An 18,741-nucleotide genomic window follows, 5' to 3' on the forward strand; every position below is an offset into this window, starting at 1 on the left:
AATTTCCATTGGGTAGTTGAGACTATCATAGATGTAGAGTAAACCAGAAAGCAACCGCTATGACATCCGAGATGTAGAAGAGCAAAGCAAGAGGAGCGCAAGGGCCCTATGTGAACATATCCTCCGCCTTCCGGCGGGGCCCTCCCCTGCCCTCTATTTTATCGGAGAACAACTCCTTGCCAGCATTATTGTGGTACTTTGACGGAAACAGTTCACGAACTGATGCGCCACCCCTCCCCTTGATAGACATACCATTCTCTGCGGAGCCGCGAATCGCGAAGCCCTGGTCTTGGCCACCACCCGCTGCGCCGCGGATATGTACAGACGCTCGCTCCGATTTGTCTGACGGGAAAAGTTCGATGTTGCGATTACGTTTCGAAGCATTGTTATTCGTGTCGTGGGCGCCGTCTACCAGTGGGATTGAGATACGCCTGGCAAAGAGGTCCGCCGTCTCATCTGCGACGTCGATAGCGTCCGATCGGCGATGGTTGCTGACCTTGGATGGGAAGAGTTCTTTCTTGAGATAAGTGTTCGCAGTTTTGTTCGGGAAAAGTTCGCGCGAGTTCGCATCGGCATCAGATGAACCAAAGAGCTCCCGGCCTTCATTGCGCCGGCGTGGTGGCGGGCTGCGCTCCCGGAATCTGCGTCGTGATTCTTGCCTCTCTTCGATATAGCCCCCTTCCATCATCAGCGTGTCGCGGCCAGGAGACGCGCTGCGATGGCGCAGTCGCCCAGACCTAGCGCCTTCATCAGGAAACAATTCCATATCGCGGTCACGGCGTTCGCTTCCCCTCCTCCGCCTTCCGCGATCCCAATCCCCATCTCCATCTGAACGGTCTGCGCTTCCGGCGCCGCTATCATCATACATGCTCGCGCTGATACCGCCTTCATTATCCCGCTCTCGACGGCGACGCAGTTCGCGCCCATCAAACCGCCTCCTCTGATAGTCTCCGTCACTGTCTCCCACGCTGCGCCGCCGATCAGACGCTAATTCGCGCCGTAAGCGCTCCCGTGGGTCGTGTTCTGGATGCATCATGTAGAAACGGCTTGCCTCGTGCGCGCGAGGCTTCTTCTTATCCGTCTTCACCGCTGAGCGCACCTGCAGGACAGAGTCGGGGTGTGAAGCCAGTACCTTCGCCGACCGCAGTCGGAGCGCGGGGATATCGCCTAGCCCGTTGGAGATAGCTGTGTCACCGGAGGAACCACCTTCGAGTTCGCCGTCATGCGTCATGGCAGCCAGAGCTTGTAGACCAATCTCGGGGGCTGAGTAGACTATGTTTGCGGAAGTATCATCGATCCATTCGATGCGGGCGGGCTGTTCGTGAGGGAAATTGGATATCGCAAATTCTCTGATATTATCTGTCGTCAATTCGTCAACACCGCGTATGTGTACTTTCTCGGATTGTGTCTCGGCTGTTTGAGGATCGAGGATTGCTCCGTCTACTGGAACGGCTGTAGATGCTTGAAGCGTTTGTTCCTATATGCAATCGGTCAGTTTGAGCTCTGAATGGCCCTTTCTTCGCATTGCTGTAGCTTACAGTGTCAATTAGCTCGGGCTCCGGTAGAGGACCGAGGTCCAGGTCCATGTCCATATCCATTTTGGTGTTCAGCGTGTGTGAAGGAGGTTGACTTGGTGGTGTTGGACGGTCGCGCCTTCTAATGTTGGAGAACTAGAGTTAGGAGGACTAGCGGAATGTATGTGTAAGATTATACACGAGAGTTCAAAGAAAATTGAAGGATAAAGGCAAGTAAGAAGGAAAGTTAAGATGTGAATCGAGTAAAGAGAACTGATTCTTGAGTGCACTGAATGACGCTACTGAAACTTCCTCCACAGACCGCCTACAGAGCAGATCTCCAGCTAACATAACACCGCCATCATCTAGGCCACGTTCTTTTATATTCCGTGGCTTATTGTTTGTTTTGAGATCAGCAGTTGAAAGTGAGACAACGGGTGGTGAGTAGATGCATTATACGTCAGTGGTAAGAGAGTGTCTAGTCCGATCCCAAACGCCTATCCTATCCGAGTGGAAGATATCTGATATATCTCATCATAACCGTAGTCCAGAACAACCAGCCGCCTTGTGCAGCACCCAATTCCATCACATCCAACGCCAGTATGCAAATACAGTCCCTACAAGTGAGGGCTTTGTGTAAGGCAGGTCCACAAATTCAAAAGCGTAGAGAGACAGGTCATTATACAGACAAATCACAAATATGACAAAAAGACAAAAGGAATCCAAATCAACGCTCACGGGGTATATTTCAAGATGCGCGCGTCACAACCATATATCACTTTCTTCACCATTCACCCATTGATTCCACACTCGCTCATAGGCGTCTTCCAAGTCACGAACCCAGCGGTTGGTGTCAAAAAGAGTGCTTCTCTTTCGCTCCTCAAATAGCATTCTGCGGAGATCAAACAACCTGCCTCTCGCTCGGCCACCTCCTCCAGGCTCGTAATACAAACTGCGGCATAGGTGGGTCGCTTTGTTTTCGTAATCTTCATCAGAGTCGGCGATCAGTTCCTCGCGAGCCTGTTGCCCAGACTCATTGCTGGGTAGCGCGCTACTGAGGATGCTGCTTGCCATGCGAGAGCACATTTTGTACTTGTAGCGTGGGAGAGTCAGCAGCGGAGTACCACTCCACAAGACATCTGTTGCTGTTGTGTGGGCGTTGCACTCCGGTGTGTCAAGGAACAAGTCCAGGATTTTAGCCCGTGCAATGTGTGTGTTCTTAGGTGCAACATCAGTGAAGATAATCCGAGAAGCCGTCTCCTCACCTGCCCATGCTACAGCCGTCTCCCTGAGATTTTGTTCCCCAATATCAGGAAAGCGGAGAAGCCAAAGAACGGCATTCGGAATTCTAGCGAGTATCCGCAGCCATGTCCGGAAAGTAGTAGGCTCAATCTATCGATCATTAGCTTTCTCCAGTCAAATCCAGAAAGAAGGAGATTACCTTATAGAGTTGGTTGAAGTTGCCCAGAATGATAGTGTCATCACTAAGGTGAGGAAACAATTCCTTCCGCATTCGCCAGCGTCTTGATTGCTCCTGCTCCCAAGCAATATACGGATCTCTCGCATCAGGCGCGCTTTGTCGATGATCACAGCAGAAGAAGGTATCTCGGGTGAAGACTATCTTCTCTCCGTAGACCCAGTTTTCGGCCTCCTCGCTATGGTCTTCCTCGAGGCATCGGTCCTCGACCCGCGTGTTGCGGTTCCCAGGCGAGAGCGTTTCCGGAGGAATCGACAGCTTGTCGGCGAGAATGTAGTCACACCATTCCGCACCCAGTGTTCCAGCGAACCCCATGAAAGACATGTGGATGGGGGCCGGTCTCGCGGCGAATACTTCGTTACGCGCACCTCGAGTGTAGCCATTGAGGTTGATGAGGATATGGATCCCATCTTCAACAATCTGCCTCACGAGGCGTTCAACGGGCCACGCGCTGGCATCGTGGAACACTGGGGCCTCTTTTTCGATCTGCTGCCGATGGATTGATTTGTCGCTGGCTGTTGTAGCATAGCAGTAAGCTTTGACTTTGCTCGGATTGTGCAATCCAAAAACTGATTGCATTAGATGGGCAAGGGGATGGTTATTGAAGTCAGAAGATACATATCCGACTTTAAGGTACGGGTTCGGAGGTGGCGGTGGTGGATAAACCGTGGGCGGGAGCCAGGAAGATCGCAAAGCCGCACAAGAGATGCGGAGCCCATTTCGCTGGGATATTTGTCGAATCTGCTTCGCTGAGAGCGGGCACGTGAACGTATGGAACGGCAGCACAGTGGGTGCATTGGGTGCGGTTAGACCAAGAGGCAGTTGCGGTCGTCGGTACTTGGACGAGGGATATTCCCGGCCATAAATGTACCGATCCTGATACCATTGCCACGTGAGGGACCTAATTGCACGTTCCACTAGCTTGACAATGCGAGAGCCTTCCCATTTCTGTCCTGCCCAAGATTTGAGAATCATAGCCAAGTCCCCAGTGGCGGACCGACGGCGGCCGTCCGCGCCGGGAACCAGCTGGGCGCACAACTGTTCTATTGTGTTGGACGTCAAGACGCCGCAACCCCAAGTCTCGCCTTCTTTGAGCTGCCGATCAACAATATCCACCACACGCTTTATCCAACCAGAACCCACGTCAATGCCGTACGAGTCACGAAGCATGCCCTGGTCGTCCACATGCCAACGGTCTCGGAAGCCGAACGCATTGGCAACGCCTCCGCGACCCATCCAGTTGCATACCGAGTTGAGGGCGTTGGCTAGCCCGCACACAGCCTCTGCAAAGTCTGGGTTCACCTTCACAGCACGCTTGTAATATGAGATGGCATCGTTGACTCGTCCTGCATCCTTGACAGCATTCGCCAGGTTCGCCAATGCGATATCGAAGTTGCTATCACATTGGACGGCTTGTTCGTACATCCGAATGGCTGCTTGTAGCTGACCAATATCCTTGAGTAAACTGCCAAGGTTTGTATAAAGATGCGCGTGTCGTGAGTCCAGATGCAGGCCATAATTGTAGTAAGCTAGAGCGAGAGACACTCCACTGCCAGGAATAACACCAGGTATGTCCGGGTGCTGCATCTCCCCGGCGGAGCGAGCAGAGCCCTTCCCAGGTGCGTTATTGTGGATACCTGCAAGCAAAATCCCAACGTTGTTGGCCGTAGATGGGCTTGGTTGAAGGGAGAGCGACAGATAGTAAAGAGCGAGGATGTCCCGGACACTGGGCGCGGACCGAGAAGGGCCATTGGCCGGAGCGGTCGACATGCCATCTTGATATATTTTCGCCAGCGAGAGTAACGAATTGCTTGTTGTGGACAAAGCTGCCTTCCTCGCCAGCCCTTCAGGAACATATTTAATTCCTGGAGGCGTTCCACAAGGTGCAAAGACCAACTTTGACGTCTGTAGAGCCTTATCGGGATACAACAAAATAGTCTCTTGTTGATCGCGAACGTCGGCGCCCATATACCCGCTGCGCGATCCCTGGGAAAATGCGTCGAAGATTTGCTTTATAATGCTTTGGATGCCGTGACGTCTTCGACCCGCACTAATCAGGATTGCATCCTCAAAAGCTGCTGCTGCCGTCGCATAGTCGCCCATGGCATACAGCATGTTTCCTTTAGCGTGAACGAGCGCGAGCATCCGACCGTTGTCGCAGCCAGGGACGGAGTAGCCGCTGGAGCCATACCCAGTAGCAGCGCCTTCCCCGGACTGGCGGCTGGCAAAGGCCGAGCTACCAAAGTCGTCATCATAATCAAAGGTGGCCTTCTCGTATGAACCCAAGTCAGATGCGCTGGAAACCCGACTCTCCACGTCGCTTTCAGGCTCACTCGCATGTTCGTCCGCTTTGAAACAGTCCCCATTCTTAGACAACCGTAGAGAGTTCTGCACAAAGTCGATGATGTTAACCGCTTCCTTCCCGCGTTGGCTGCTGCATAGAAGGCCTATAAGATGTTCCACAGCCTCAAAGTAACTCGGGCGCAGTTTAACGGCACGCAGCCAATGCTGCAATGCTTCCTCCCGCCGGTCTAAGGCCAGGAGGGTGGCTGCAAGATTCGAGATTGCTTCAACATGTCTGGAAAGAAAGAGTCAGCTTATGTTATGCTTCGAGAACACTATTTCGCGAACTCACGCTGCATCCCGCGCAATAATTCTGGAATACCATCTCATCGCCTTGTTGTAGTCCCCTAGCCCATAAGCCAAGCATCCACCAAGGAGCATACCGTCAATCCATTCCCAGCCGCTTTCCATGCAAAGATGCGACAATAACTCTAACGAAGACGCCGCATTCACAACAGTCGTATTCTCATTTAGCGAGTTGGAAGAGGAAGGCGAGCCGGATATAGAATTCAAACGACCAGTATTTCGTAATCGTTCAACCAGATGGTTGCCTGTCGGTTGGAATTGTGATATGGAATGACGGTCATACCGATGAGTTCTGCGGAAGTTAGTGTTATTGTTGGTTCGCACAAAGAACAGGGAGTTCGAAGCTGAGAGCCCATACTGGTGTGACGGATAGCTATTGTGTCGAGAGAATTCAGGTGCATTCGTATGTGAGAAATCAAGCCCTGGCTGACGTGGTGGTTTAGGATAGATGCTGGGTTTTGGGGCCCGCTGAGTCTGGCCATCCTGAGAAGCATTTGAAGCACTATTTCGCCGTGCTCGATGTATAGATGCCAGAAGATCGACATAGACGCCATGAGCCCATGATAGCACTTTTTCCTTAAACTCGGCATTCGCTGCCCTGGAACCGGGAATTGGTCCAGTATTTTGGATTCCGCCATTTGTAGACGTACCTGACCATGACGCTGAGGGTTCATGTAATGGCGGACGCGAGGAAAAACTAGATACAGAGTTGCTTTGTCGGGTATGAAACGGCAGGACACGTTGGTTACTCAAGGAGTCGAATGGTTTCTGATCTGAATGGCGTGGTGGAAAATTGTTCTTCACTGGACCCTTGTGGTTGAATGCGCCTAGGGAATTCTGATTCCAATCACCTATTTCATGATTATTAGAAGGAGCTGTTCCGATGTTGAAAGACTGCTGTCCAGCATCGAAAAATTGGGGCGCAGAATGGTTGATCGGATTCCCGAACGGGCCTTGGAGAGTGAGTCGGGGTTCTCGAAATGCGGCAGGGCGATACGGGATGTATGCACCATCTGGCCAATATGGCCCGTATGGTCCAGTACCTGCGGAAGCCGTAGGCCCAATACATGGTTGCAAAGTAGCCGGGAGCACTGTTGGCACATACGCCCCGTTCTGCCAGTAGAACCTCTGTTGTGACGGTTGCATCGGTAAGGTTTGGTTGAGTACCGAGTCCATTCCAGGTGCAGCATTCAACGAGCGTACCCAGCTAATGCCGTTGAATCCTTGTGCTATCTCCCCCGGGCCAACGTTGCCTCGACTCAGATCGGCTTTATGCATAGGTGGAAAGTTCAAAGGCTGCGCGGAGGACGATTGATCTAGCGTAGATTGGTGCCAGGGGTCGATCGGAAAGCCTGTCTGAGGGGGAACCAACTGGCCCGGCTCCAGCTGCGAGACCAGTATGTGCTTAGTCGCCGGCGGTTGGATATTCATATCTCCCGGTGTCCCATCGTATCCTGCGGCGAGCGTCCCATTCGGCGTCTTCCTCCTCAGCGCATGTTCTCCAACATTGTTCAACGTCAACGCCGTTGAGTTGTTGGGATCACGTATATCGGGCCGCTGGACGGGGTGGGGATATTGTAGTCGAGTTCGGGGGATCGATTGGAACGGATTGTTGTTGGAGAAGTCATAGGGAGGATTCGTCGGTGCAAGCGAGTTATCCAAGCCGTACGGTCCATTAAGCGATTCGATATCATGGTATCGGTTGAGGTGGTGTGGTTGAACTGGCGGGAAAGGCGCCACGGAGGGTAACATGTTTCCTGCTGCGTTATACCCACCGCACTATCCGCGCAGGATTTGCACCCGGTGTCGGGAAATAAGGATATATAGATATGACTGTAATGGAGTGAATGCTTCCCGGATAAAAGAACGACGGAGGGAAGTATAGAGAGGAGCTGACAACGCGGGGTGGTCGGAGAAACTTCAATAGAATCCAGCCAACGACCCAAGACAGAGAGAGCGGTCAGAAGAGTGTCGAGACGTCCAGTGTGGAATTATCGACAACGAGCATCCTTCTTGAAACGCTTCTTACACCTCATCCTGGGCCGGGCCAACTCTCTTGATACTCAAAAACGCCCCCCTCGGGTTGTCTCAGGATTCGACATGAACGCGGGCGGCGGTGACGGATTTCAGATATTCGACACAGGGACCAATCCAAGAGGTAGGAGGAGGAGGTTGCCGGCAGATGAATGACGGAGCGGAGCGACCGAAGGTATGCTTGTATGTAAGCGCCGGATTCCTGAGGGCGAGCAAGAGACACGCAGGCGATCCGCTCGGAGAGGCGCTAGTTGCTGCGATGAGAAGAGGAGACGCAAGGGAGTGGAAAGGGATTCAAAGTCACAGCCCTAGTCGGAAAGTGACGCAGGTGCCCGCAAGACACGATCAGCGACGAAGACAGGAGGCGCTTGGCAGCAATGCTGGATGCTGATTATGGGCCACCGCAGCAGAGGGTCGGTGGGAGCCTGGCAAAGTCGGAGGGTGAGGGAAAAGAGAGAAGCAAAAAGAAGGAATCAGAATAAGGACCAGGATACGTATAATATTGGAGAAAATAAATACGAATCACAAACAAAAAGATGAAGATCGGAGGAAGGAAAGTGGACTCTGCGTTAGAGAGAGTGGAGGAAATGGCTGGACATGGCACCAGTGATCATCAAGTCTGTTTTAGTATTTTCTGGTTGACTTTTTTGCTTTTTCCGCTATATTAATGCTCTTATTTCTTTTTCTCTTTTATCGCGCAGCGTTTTTACATGTAAGTTATGATAATATAGTAATAATTATCTCAGCGCTGATTTTGGATTAGAGAGCTCAGGCTGGGGCTAGTCGGTGCTAAGAGATGTCAAGGTGAAGGCGGACGCAAGGAGCTCGTTTGGGGCGGAGATGATCCCAACGGTCGGCGGAGAGGAGAGGAAAGGGGGAGCAACTCTAAAACGACTGATAAATGGGAAATGCAGAGTCTGGGGTATCAGTTCTGGCATTCGGGGGCTGGGGAAGCTCTCAGACAGCATTCAAAGCATCGACTGATGGTGTCAGACACTCGGCAGCTCAGAGAGTCAGAGTCATGATGGTCAGTCGAGAACTTGGGGTTTCGGACAGAGCGGAGCCTCGCAGGCTCGCAGACGACAGCAATCAATCAACTAGTAGCGTTGAGGCGGATCCCACTTGGGAGGGGAGCAGTGGCTTGTGTGGTGGGGAAGAAATCTCGATGGTAACCGGTGCTGAAGTGGCAGAGGCCAATGACGATCTAGAAGCCACGGCCTGAATGGATGATGAGGAGGATGGTGGATAAGGGAGCCAGCGGCAGTGGAGCCAGCGAACAGGCTGGCCGGATTGGGAGGCTTCCACAAGGCCTGAGGGGAGGCTGAGGCGCCAGGATCTACCGAACGTGTCTGGGCATTTCTTGAGATATCACAGACCTCTGCCATTTAATACGGAGTAATAAGGTGCTCATCCAAATGTTCTAACTTGGACCGCAGACTGTTACAGAATACAGCATCTAGTCTACTCTGGCAACGGGACTGTAGATGATCACTGTGCAGTCCCGCCGAAAAACGACGATCCAACGGCCATCAGCTCAAGTCTGGAGTTGATGGAGCAGATCCATCCAAGGCAGGGCGATCTCGCTGGATTCCGAGCGCCAGTGACAGCCTAGCAGCTCCGTGCAACAACAAGGAAAAGAAATTAAAGAAATCAGGCCATGGAGCATAATGCTGGAAAACCGGATGAGAGTAAATTATCTGAGAGGCCGTTTCCAATATACTCTATGAGTCATCACTATACATTTACCTAGATAGCCGTACTTCTGTTCCATGGTATAGAGATAGGTCAATTGCTTGCCTGAATGCCCTCTTGGCTAAACAAGGTTCGAAGCTCACGTATGCAAGCCAAGCGGAGTATGAATAGTGAATACCTACCAAGATACCTCTGTCACTTACGATCGCCACATTTACCGCTATCTGACTCTGTGCGAAATAAGTTGCGACGTTTGTTATTGGGTTCAGCCATTCAAAGTACCTTTTCCGTATGAGTAGTGCCGAAAACTGGGGCATAATGTCCACAATGTAGATTAGACTTTGAACTATATGCTGCTCTGTTGCTACGAGACGAACCTTCTTCTGCCGTGGGCAGCACAAGCAATCTATCAAAGGCGATCGGCGAACTTTGCTTGTTGCAAGGGTGTTTCTTTTGCCTCAAAATAGACAGGTCATCATGGATACGCAGCATTCGTACCATTCTTAATGAGGCTGCTTCTTAAAACCTCCAGCTTGAACCGTAACCACCGGCAGGTGAAGATGCTTGGCAAGCTTGGAACATCGAATGATATCTCCACAACAAGCAGAATACTTGCATTTCGGCGCATTGTACGGAGTACCAGGAACAGTGTGTGGCAGTCCGCCAGATCATCACGGCAATTCCTATAGTTACGGTCGAGCACAGATAGCGATTGCTGAAGCCTGTATGTCAGATTAAGCAGACCATGGCTATATCAGCAACACTCGCTGCTTCTGCCCATTATTCGTCCAAAAACTCATGCCGGCGCCCGATTTCAGCCACAGCAAAGCGCACGAGGTCCTGGCGCATAAGTTGGGCTTTGGCCCGTTGATTCGATGCCATACCTTGCTAGGTGTGCAGCATACCCCGGTCTCTCTAACGGCACTAATGCAGAATAAACGAAGTCCGCGACGATCTAAGCCACACTCTCGGTGAGAGGCGAATGGCGAAATCAATCATAATGTTGGAAGAGAATAAGATCAACAACGATTATATTTTTTGCTATCTGATCTAAGGTGACCTTCTGTTCGACATGCCAGATGGTTGATTACAAGATGTAGACCGATGAAATGGACCACTGTATCCACAAGACGAAGCAAGCTTCACCCGAGAACACCGCGGTGAGTAGTAGGTCGTTGTTCTCCTTTGCGCAAAATAAGCCTATACCACGTAGTAATTGTTCAATCCAGGCCCGAAGGCGGGAAGGAACGGTAAGAGCCAGAGTGTTGCAAAGGTACTAGAGGTGTGCGGTTTCATCGCCTCAATTTGAGACGACAGCCAACAAGCCACACGAAGCTTCATGTAGAAGACTACCGTATCCATAGAAAGAAACGTGAAAATTCGCATTGAACGCGCAAGTGGGAATCCTAAGTCATGAAATCGTAAACCTTTTTGTTGACCGGTAGAGCAATGATCCTATTCGCTGTAGCTAGCATCCCAATACATATTGATGAACGCCATAAGAATCACGACCATTCTTTACTCGGAGGGGACTAGACATTTATTAGCACCGAGGGGTACAGAGAGATTGCTGAAGATCAAACTTACCGTCAATCTCGCCGGCCTTGACGTCGTCAGAGACGTCCTTGGGGCTGCGGCCATCAACCTTGCAACCAACGGAGAAAGCAGTACCGAGGATCTCGAGGACGGTACCCTTGAGCTCCTTGGCGAGAGAGCGAGAGCGCATCTTGCGAGCAATCTCGACGATCTCGTCGAAGGCGATGGACTTGGTGTGCTTGATGTTCTTCTCCTTCTTACGGTCACGGGGAGGCTCCTTGAGGGCCTTGATGACGAGGGAAGAAGCGGAGGGAACAACAGAGACCTGAGCCTGACGGTTCTGGATGGTCAGGCGGACGGTAACACGGAGACCCTTCTATATTATTTGAAGATAACACATTAGCCGCTATTCCATTGATCGGTCGGGTATAACCGCTTCTTACCCAGTCGCCAGTGTTCTTGGCAATGTCTTCACCAATCTTCTTGGGAGACAGACCGAGGGGACCGATCTTAGGAGCCAGGGCGGACTGGGCTCCGACCTCACCACCAGTCACACGCAGGTGGCTATCGCATTGTCAGTTTCGATCTCGCATGCTCACGAATTTCGCAAAACTTACATGATCTTCACCTCATTGGGGTCGAACTTGGGAGCTGCCCAATGGGTGTTTGTTAGTCGCCAGGATTGACATGACCAAGGTGATGATACTTACGCATGGCGAGTGCGAAGGTTGTCGATCTACCTTGGTGTGTTGTTGGGTGGTTGGTGTAGAAAGGGAAAAAAAAGTTCGAGGCCGAAGTTCAAATGGTTTTGATGGGTCCGCTCCTCCGAGCTAAGGGGCTAAGCGAGCCGCCCGATGGGGAAAGGCTAGTAGGGCTCAACCTTAGTCACGTGGTCAAGTATGCCGCCAGGCGACTGAAGCTATGACAACCATGGTGGAATAAAATGGCTAGTTAGTTGTTTGTACTTGCGCAATGTCCTTGCCTTCGTATGTCGCCCAAATTCGTGGGCGCCTGTTGGTACGGTGACAGCTTGAAGGCCGTCAAGACTTCGTAAATCATAAGCTTGTCTCTTCTATGGTTGAATCCTAGTAAAAGTAACTGCTAGATTGGGGGTAACGAAGCGCAACAAATAACCGCTAAAGATACACACGATCCGAGGACACATCAACCCCTTTATACTCGTAATCGCCATTACCTCACTTTATCACTTAACTCGTTCCAGAAACAGCAAGCCTTTGCAAGGTCCAGTTAGCACGGGTGATATTTGCCAGTGAGCGAGGGACTTACTTCATGAGATGATCCATGAAAGTTTGCAGAGAGACGTCGTCAGTAAAGATGGTCTGCGATGACACACCGCCACCGTACCCTCCTGTCGTGTGCGTCGTGGACGGGTTGAGCTTAGACAACAGGAAACGCGCTTGCGAACCACCGGCATCGCAAACGATGAATCGGGGCAGCGGGAAACGTTCGGAAATAAGTTCCTAGTATTTGTCAGTACTGTTTGGGCATACGTCGTGAAAGTGTGCAACTAACCCTCGCATCTTCCTTGGGAAGGTCAAGAAGGGCCTTTAGGTTCTCATAGCCTTCCTGGTCCTGGTAGCCTGCCTTTCTCCATTCGGCAATAGTTTCACCGTGGAAGATCAGGATATGGAAGAAGGTGTCAAGCAAAAGAATGTGAGCGGGTTGAATGGAGGCCGAATCCAGCAAGACTGGTAGGCTTCCTTCATGCTCTAGTGAGTATGAATCCAGTGTTGGCTGGATCATAACAAGGGAGTCGCCAACATCTTCGTGGTTGAGGACATGTCGATAGAAAGCAGTCTCGTCGGGAGAGTTGTTAAAGACCTGCAAGAACTGACTTCGCCGGAGGTGGAACATGAACTGGGGGTAGAGTGTAAAGTTCTTCTCGAGTCGGAATGACGTAGGGTCGTCCTTGCGGTAGTCTGCGAAGCGTGAGCAGAGTCGGATGAGCATTCTATCGACCCATCTGAGGACATCCGGGCCATCATCAACTTCGGCTTTGAAGACACCGATACGGGCCATAAGCACGGCGGCGGCTTCCTGATCGAAGGACTGTGCAAGAGTGGGATCGCCAGCGGGACCGCTCAGGTTTCGTGCAACGGTGGTGACGCGAAGGTGGAAGTTTCCGGACGAGTGCTGGTAGTAGGTCAAGAACTGCATCATACCCCTCTGAGGCCCTTGTTGTACGGCTGCCGGCCCACCCTGGTTTGCGATTTCGAAGTAAATACCATAGCTTGAAGATGGATCGATACCGCACATCTTCCAGGCGCAGGTGTTGCCAATACCGCATTCTGTCTCACCCACAGAGCTGGATTTCTTGTTCAAAGAGACAGCATGGCCAATAAGACCAGTAACTTTGAGCTCCTTGGTAGTGAGAACTTCAAGAGACGCATTAAAGCCCATCAGGAGGTTGTCGTTGGCATCCTTGTCGAACACTCGGACAAAGGATTGCTTGAACTGTGATGAGGTGAAACTATCAGTGAGGAGCATATGACCTCCAGTGTAATTAGCGAGGTTCTTCATTTCCAAAAGACCAACTTGGTCGAGGCAGCCGGCGAAAACATCGACCACGTGGCCATTGTTCGCAACGCGCTTGGCCAGGGCATCATAGAACTATACGATTAGCGTGAATGCACATTTGGAGCCGGCGATGTGAAGCCCACCTTCATTGCCTTCTTGTAGTATTTGATGTTGTCGCGGTCAATGTCGTGGTGTGAGCGGATGGGTTCCTTCAATTCAGGGCTCACAACAAGACCAGGACCCTCAGTAGCAGGGCCGCTTGTGAACATCATGATACGCGCTCCGGCATTCTGGAAGGAGGATTCAAGCAACCCAACGGCAACGCTGAGAGCCACACCGGTGCACCTCAAGGGACGCTTGTCGTTCGCCACAGGCCAGGGATCGCGCTGCAGCTGCTCAAGCATATTCGTGATCTGGAACTCGGCTTGCTGTACGGGTAACAGGAATCGTGCGGCAGCGCCAAGTGGCGGGCGGACGGGCTGCTGTGGCATATTTGGCATATTAGGGCGGATTCCAGAACTGAGGCCGAGCATTTCCTGGACTTGCTTTGCGTTGTAGTCCTTGCTACCGCGGAAAACATATGATTTGGCACATTCAGTGTACCCAAGTTCGTGCACTTGTGCCTATCAAATGTGTCAGCAGCATGCGGGAGAGTTTACTCAGGACAATAGGATCCTACCATGGTGCCAAATGTGACCAAGCCGACAAGGGCATTCGGTGGTAGCAGAGACAAGCTCAAGATCAATGAGTCCTTCACAGCCTTCAGGCTATCATCTTCCTGGCAGGTGTCGACGACGAACACGAAGATCGGAGGAGCGGGAGCGGGACGAGCGAGTTGATATTCAATTGTTGTGCTCAGGGGATGAAGCTCCGGAGGTATCGTACTCTCTGTGATATCCTTGTAGTGTGGCGGAAGTGGGTTTCTCATGAGACAGAAAGGGCATATCCAGATGCGGGCGCGCACGTCGACGTTCCTAGAGCCATGTTAGTCACAGGAGCCAATGCAAGTTGAACAGTCTTCATACGCATAAGGGTTCAGAACCGCCCGACAGGGCGCCTTGCAAGTCACTGGCTCATATTGCAGGAGGGGGGCATCTGGTCTCTCCTTTAAAGGGGTGTAGACGGCACCGATAGGGACGACGAGTCGGGACGCTTCCTGTTGACAGCTCAATACCGGCACAGGGACAGACACATCTCGCACAGGGCTTACCATTCGGGAGCTTGGAAATGTGTTCCAGCTCAGCCTGATTCCATCGCGATCCTCGACATCGCTCCATTGGTCCTTCAAGCCCTCGTAGTCCATCTTGCTGGGGTAATTGGGGAACAGGTGGGTATATAGCGAAGACTAAAGGGACGTGGTCAAAATCGGGAGCAATTATCCCTTATCACACAGATTATAAGCTCTGGAAGACCACTCCAAGCACAGTCTTTATTCAAACAAGGACGCCGACAGCTGAAGTCGTCCAAAGGCTAGTAATGCGGGGAGTGTTGTGTGAACCATGAGTCTGTTTGAGGCCAGGTTGCAGCACGACGGGATGGGTCCGCTCAGGTTACCGTAGCAGACCCGCGCTAGTGGCCTATAAATTCCCACTCAGCCCGAGCTTTTTTCCTTTTTCTTTCTTTTTTACTAAAATTTCTTCAAAATCACGCCGACTCAACACTCAGCTTCGAGACAAATCAGTGACGGAGTTGTTTTTCTGTCGAGCGAAGAAAGATTTTGGCCCGTTGCTGGGCACCTGGCTTTGAAAGGTCGTTCCGATCCTTTTGGATAAACTGGGAATCAGCTGTGGTCACAATCCCTTCCTATGACACTCTATATTTAGTCGAATTATGATAGCTTTGAATCACTTGAGATTTGAGAATAATGATTGCTGTTACACTGTGTTGATACTTATGGCAACCGTAATATGTCCAGACGAATGTTCCTGAAAACCATACTCCATCCCAAACGCCATATACCTTGCGGGAGAGCAAGCGAACGCAAACACAATAAAAGAACGTAAACATATCTTCGTGGTGGGCTCGGGGCAACCCTCATGAATTTTTCTGTGCCTTTCCAACCTGCTTCAAGAGATAACTGCGCTTGAAATAGGTATTCGGATGGACAATGGTGTCGAGGTCGATCTCGCTCGCCGAGCCGTCTTCTTTGGCTTTCTTAATCTCAGCTTTGTGAGTGAACTCGAAAACCCGATTGCAGGCAATGTGATACCGAGTCTTTTCAACATCCTCGCGTACTCCGCGCAGCAAGTCCTTGTCATGGACGCCAGTGGACTGAAGGAGTCCGATGAGGTTATCGACAGAAAAGTGGCGATACGGACAACCATGCGTCTGTCCAACCCCGGGATTCGAGTCACTGAGAATCTTCTGACACGAGTACGGTGGGTAACCGCGACCCCTTCGGTTGACATCACCACCAACATCTCCGTAGGCGTGGCGGACATTGTACTTGTAGCGGGAGTTGAATTCGTCGTCAGTGAAGCCCTTGAATGACTGCCGCCAGAACAAGATACATTCTTCGAGGGATAAACCGATTCCCTTGAGGAATAGAGTGTACTGGAGTCGACCATAATGTTTCAGATGATTATTCTTCCGTAGTGACATGTGTAGGCTGCGCATGCAGAGCGGGAAATGTTGGGAAAGGTGATCGATGCTGGCGGCGGTGATGGGAGCGCCGTCCACGAATCCTTCGCCTTCCGTATACACGGACTCGGCACTTCCGAAATTCTTTGAAAGGTGGTTAAGAATGGGAGAGAGGCGATCGTCCTCATCTAGTCGCGGCAAAGCTCTACTTGTGAGCTGGTAATAGTCAGTTCAAGACCCGTACTCAGCTACAGAGCGGTTTTTACATACCTCCAGGGCACGCTCAAGGCGTGCGGTGAATTCAGCAATGATCATGCTGAGCTGCTCTCTTTCCGGCACATATGCCTTTCCTTTGGACAGGAAAACAGACCGTCTCTCAACCAGCTCCGGCACCTTCTCCCAGTCCACTTTGTACCACGTTTCCTCGTCAGAGCGACGCAAACCTGGTGTCGCGGCGACCAGATGTTCAGATAGCTCCCGCCTCTCGTCATCGCTCACGGATTCCCAGTCGAGGTTCAGACTATCGATAAACGCACGCCGTTCACGGGTGTCGTCTGCTTGGAAGCGGAACCTAAAGAGCATTGTCTCTGCTCGTGCGAATCGCCGACGAAGGTCTTCAGTAGCCGAGAAGGCCAGGCGGAGAATGAAATGCGAGTAATGGTCTTTCTGTCTTTCATTCTTGAGTCTGGGATCCGTGGCGCCGGTTCGAGATGATGTATTGGCGGAAAGGGGAAGGAATTTCTGGAGAAGAGGGGTGATGTGCGCCGTCGTCTCAGCAGCGGTCTTGTTGCGATAGGAGCATGCCTCGATTTCGGCGAGAACTATTACAGTCAATGTCGAGTCACATAAGGCATGGTCGGATAGGGTCCGTACTCTTCAACCTGTCGATGGCCCATTGCTCGAATTGCTCGAGCGTGATCTCTGCAGTCGGTGGTGTGTCGTAGAAGTTCAAACGGTGGGGATAGTCCTGCTGCTTGAAAGTCGGCGTCGCGAATTGCGTCTTTTTGTAGTTGAGATTGGCCCTTCGCTTGGGATCAACTCTATTGAACTCCTGGCGAATCATCTTAAATCTCGCGTGTCGAAAAGAGATCAACCGTCAAGTCCCAAGTTCGTGCATCGAGAAGTCGAGAAGTCGAGACCTCTATCAAAATGACCGCCACTGGACGACGCGACCGGACGCGACGGGCACGCGCCAGATTAGGGTCACGTGGGGTCGGTTCTTTGACTTGAGCCGAGGGACATTTGATTGCCATTGTTTCCAGGCACCAAACGGGCGCATTGGCTTTGCCCGCCAGTGCATGTGACAGGGCTTCAATTCGAACGTAAGTATTGTATCAGAGACCTCAGCATTCCCGTTCTCGTGTTACTCCATGCCTATCCCCCTGACATTGAAATAGCACATTTTCTGGCAGCCGGTTGGTGTATACTCCGCGGTTGGGGCGGAGTTTCGGAGAAGGCCCCGAAAGCCCTTGCAGGAACCTGATTTACTCACCGGTTTCCTAAGAGGGAGCAGGTACACATAATCCCCGCGGATTTCAACTGCTTTCCCCGGGTTAATGGGATAGCATCACCTCGGCGCTGAGCAGGACCTCCTCCACTATACCAACTGTTTCGCAAGTTAAACAGTGCCACGGTTGACACATCTCTCCTAGCATCCATCCGAAATTAGCCAAGATGGGTATCTTATAGATTGATCGTTTTGAGAACCCATCTCGTGTGCTCCGAAGCATTCGAGTCTGATAAATACCGCTAAGCCCCGAGCTTTTGACCTCGACCCAACCAAAATACAAACGACACGGTGTGGAGTACTCAGCGCAATGAGTCCCAGAGCCAGACAGCTCAAGAAAGCCGCACGGATCATCCTCATCGGTGCTCCGGGTGTGGGGAAGGGAACGCAAACCGAAAGACTCCTTTCAAAATTCCCTGAATTAGCGTCAATAAGCTCAGGCGACCTCTTGCGGGAGAATGTACGAAAGAAGACTACACTGGGTATGTGGACTCCTGAGTCTCTCACAAGCTGCCGCTAATGTTACTCGACAGGTTTGGAGGCTGAAGCCACAATCCAAGCAGGCAACCTCGTCCCCGACTCTATGATCCTCAATCTCATTTCCTCCGAATTCAACTCCAGAGGCTGGCTCTCACAAACTCAAAGCCGGACCACGTCTGTATCTCCTGCAGCTTCCTTCATCCTAGACGGCTTTCCACGAACCGCGTCCCAAGCCACGAGCTTGGATTCCCTTGTCCCTATCAACTTCGTCGTCCACCTGGTCACTCCGCCCTCTATAATCCTTTCTCGAATAGCGTCGCGCTGGGTCCACGAGCCATCAGGGAGGGTGTACAATACCGAATTCAATGCTCCAAAGGTTCCTGGCAAGGATGATGTGACAGGGGAACCTTTGACTCAGAGAGAAGATGATTCAATAGACACATGGAAACAACGACTCCACAAGTTCGAAGAAACGAGCAAAGCTCTGCTTCAGCATTATCAGCGGATGGGCTGTCTATGGCGGGTGGAAGGTGACTCGAGTGACGAGATTACTCCGAAGCTTCTTGCGGAGTTTGAGCGGAAATTCTGCTAGGCTGGGTGTGGCCTAACTCATTATATACCCCTTCTGGCCTGCATATAACCAAGACCCGCCTGTTTTGGTGCTTCCACCAAGGACCATGGCCGTACAGAGTGGCTATTGAAAAGGTATCTGTTGGTTATATGCAGTCAACCCT

At 51.6% G+C, this 18,741-nt stretch overlaps 6 protein-coding genes across 6 annotated transcripts; 1 reads left to right on the plus strand and 5 right to left on the minus strand.

The window, feature by feature from the left end:
- Positions 1-106: 106 nt before the first annotated feature.
- On the minus strand, positions 107-1,598 carry DSM5745_08341 (NCBP3 domain-containing protein; the record flags this gene model as incomplete). Its single annotated transcript, XM_026750357.1, has 2 exons — positions 107-1,477; positions 1,539-1,598. The coding sequence occupies 2 exons, from the start codon at positions 1,596-1,598 to the stop codon at positions 107-109; spliced, it is 1,431 nt and encodes a 476-aa protein (XP_026601361.1).
- A 678-nt stretch (positions 1,599-2,276) lies between these two features.
- On the minus strand, positions 2,277-7,392 carry DSM5745_08342 (UDP-N-acetylglucosaminyltransferase; the record flags this gene model as incomplete). The annotated part of the gene is made up of 3 exons (XM_026750358.1): positions 2,277-2,906; positions 2,956-5,569; positions 5,627-7,392. 3 exons carry the CDS (start codon positions 7,390-7,392, stop codon positions 2,277-2,279), a joined length of 5,010 nt encoding a protein of 1,669 aa, XP_026601362.1.
- Positions 7,393-10,884: 3,492 nt separating this feature from the next.
- Positions 10,885-11,616, minus strand: DSM5745_08343 (60S ribosomal protein uL11; the record flags this gene model as incomplete). The annotated part of the gene is made up of 5 exons (XM_026750359.1): positions 10,885-10,898; positions 10,954-11,278; positions 11,346-11,466; positions 11,520-11,553; positions 11,613-11,616. The coding sequence occupies 5 exons, from the start codon at positions 11,614-11,616 to the stop codon at positions 10,885-10,887; spliced, it is 498 nt and encodes a 165-aa protein (XP_026601363.1).
- Positions 11,617-12,110: 494 nt separating this feature from the next.
- sec23 (GTPase-activating protein SEC23) lies at positions 12,111-14,743 on the minus strand (the record flags this gene model as incomplete). The annotated part of the gene is made up of 6 exons (XM_026750360.1): positions 12,111-12,114; positions 12,190-12,383; positions 12,436-13,533; positions 13,584-14,063; positions 14,120-14,414; positions 14,466-14,743. 6 exons carry the CDS (start codon positions 14,741-14,743, stop codon positions 12,111-12,113), a joined length of 2,349 nt encoding a protein of 782 aa, XP_026601364.1.
- Positions 14,744-15,474: 731 nt separating this feature from the next.
- DSM5745_08345 (DNA primase subunit PRI2) lies at positions 15,475-17,083 on the minus strand (the record flags this gene model as incomplete). The annotated part of the gene is made up of 3 exons (XM_026750361.1): positions 15,475-16,236; positions 16,291-16,841; positions 16,894-17,083. The coding sequence occupies 3 exons, from the start codon at positions 17,081-17,083 to the stop codon at positions 15,475-15,477; spliced, it is 1,503 nt and encodes a 500-aa protein (XP_026601365.1).
- A 754-nt stretch (positions 17,084-17,837) lies between these two features.
- DSM5745_08346 (adenylate kinase ADK2) lies at positions 17,838-18,599 on the plus strand (the record flags this gene model as incomplete). Its single annotated transcript, XM_026750362.1, has 2 exons — positions 17,838-18,009; positions 18,061-18,599. The coding sequence occupies 2 exons, from the start codon at positions 17,838-17,840 to the stop codon at positions 18,597-18,599; spliced, it is 711 nt and encodes a 236-aa protein (XP_026601366.1).
- Positions 18,600-18,741: the final 142 nt, after the last annotated feature.

This window comes from Aspergillus mulundensis (genome assembly GCF_003369625.1).
Source record: "Aspergillus mulundensis strain DSM 5745 chromosome Unknown scaffold_9, whole genome shotgun sequence".
NCBI lineage: Eukaryota > Fungi > Ascomycota > Eurotiomycetes > Eurotiales > Aspergillaceae > Aspergillus > Aspergillus mulundensis.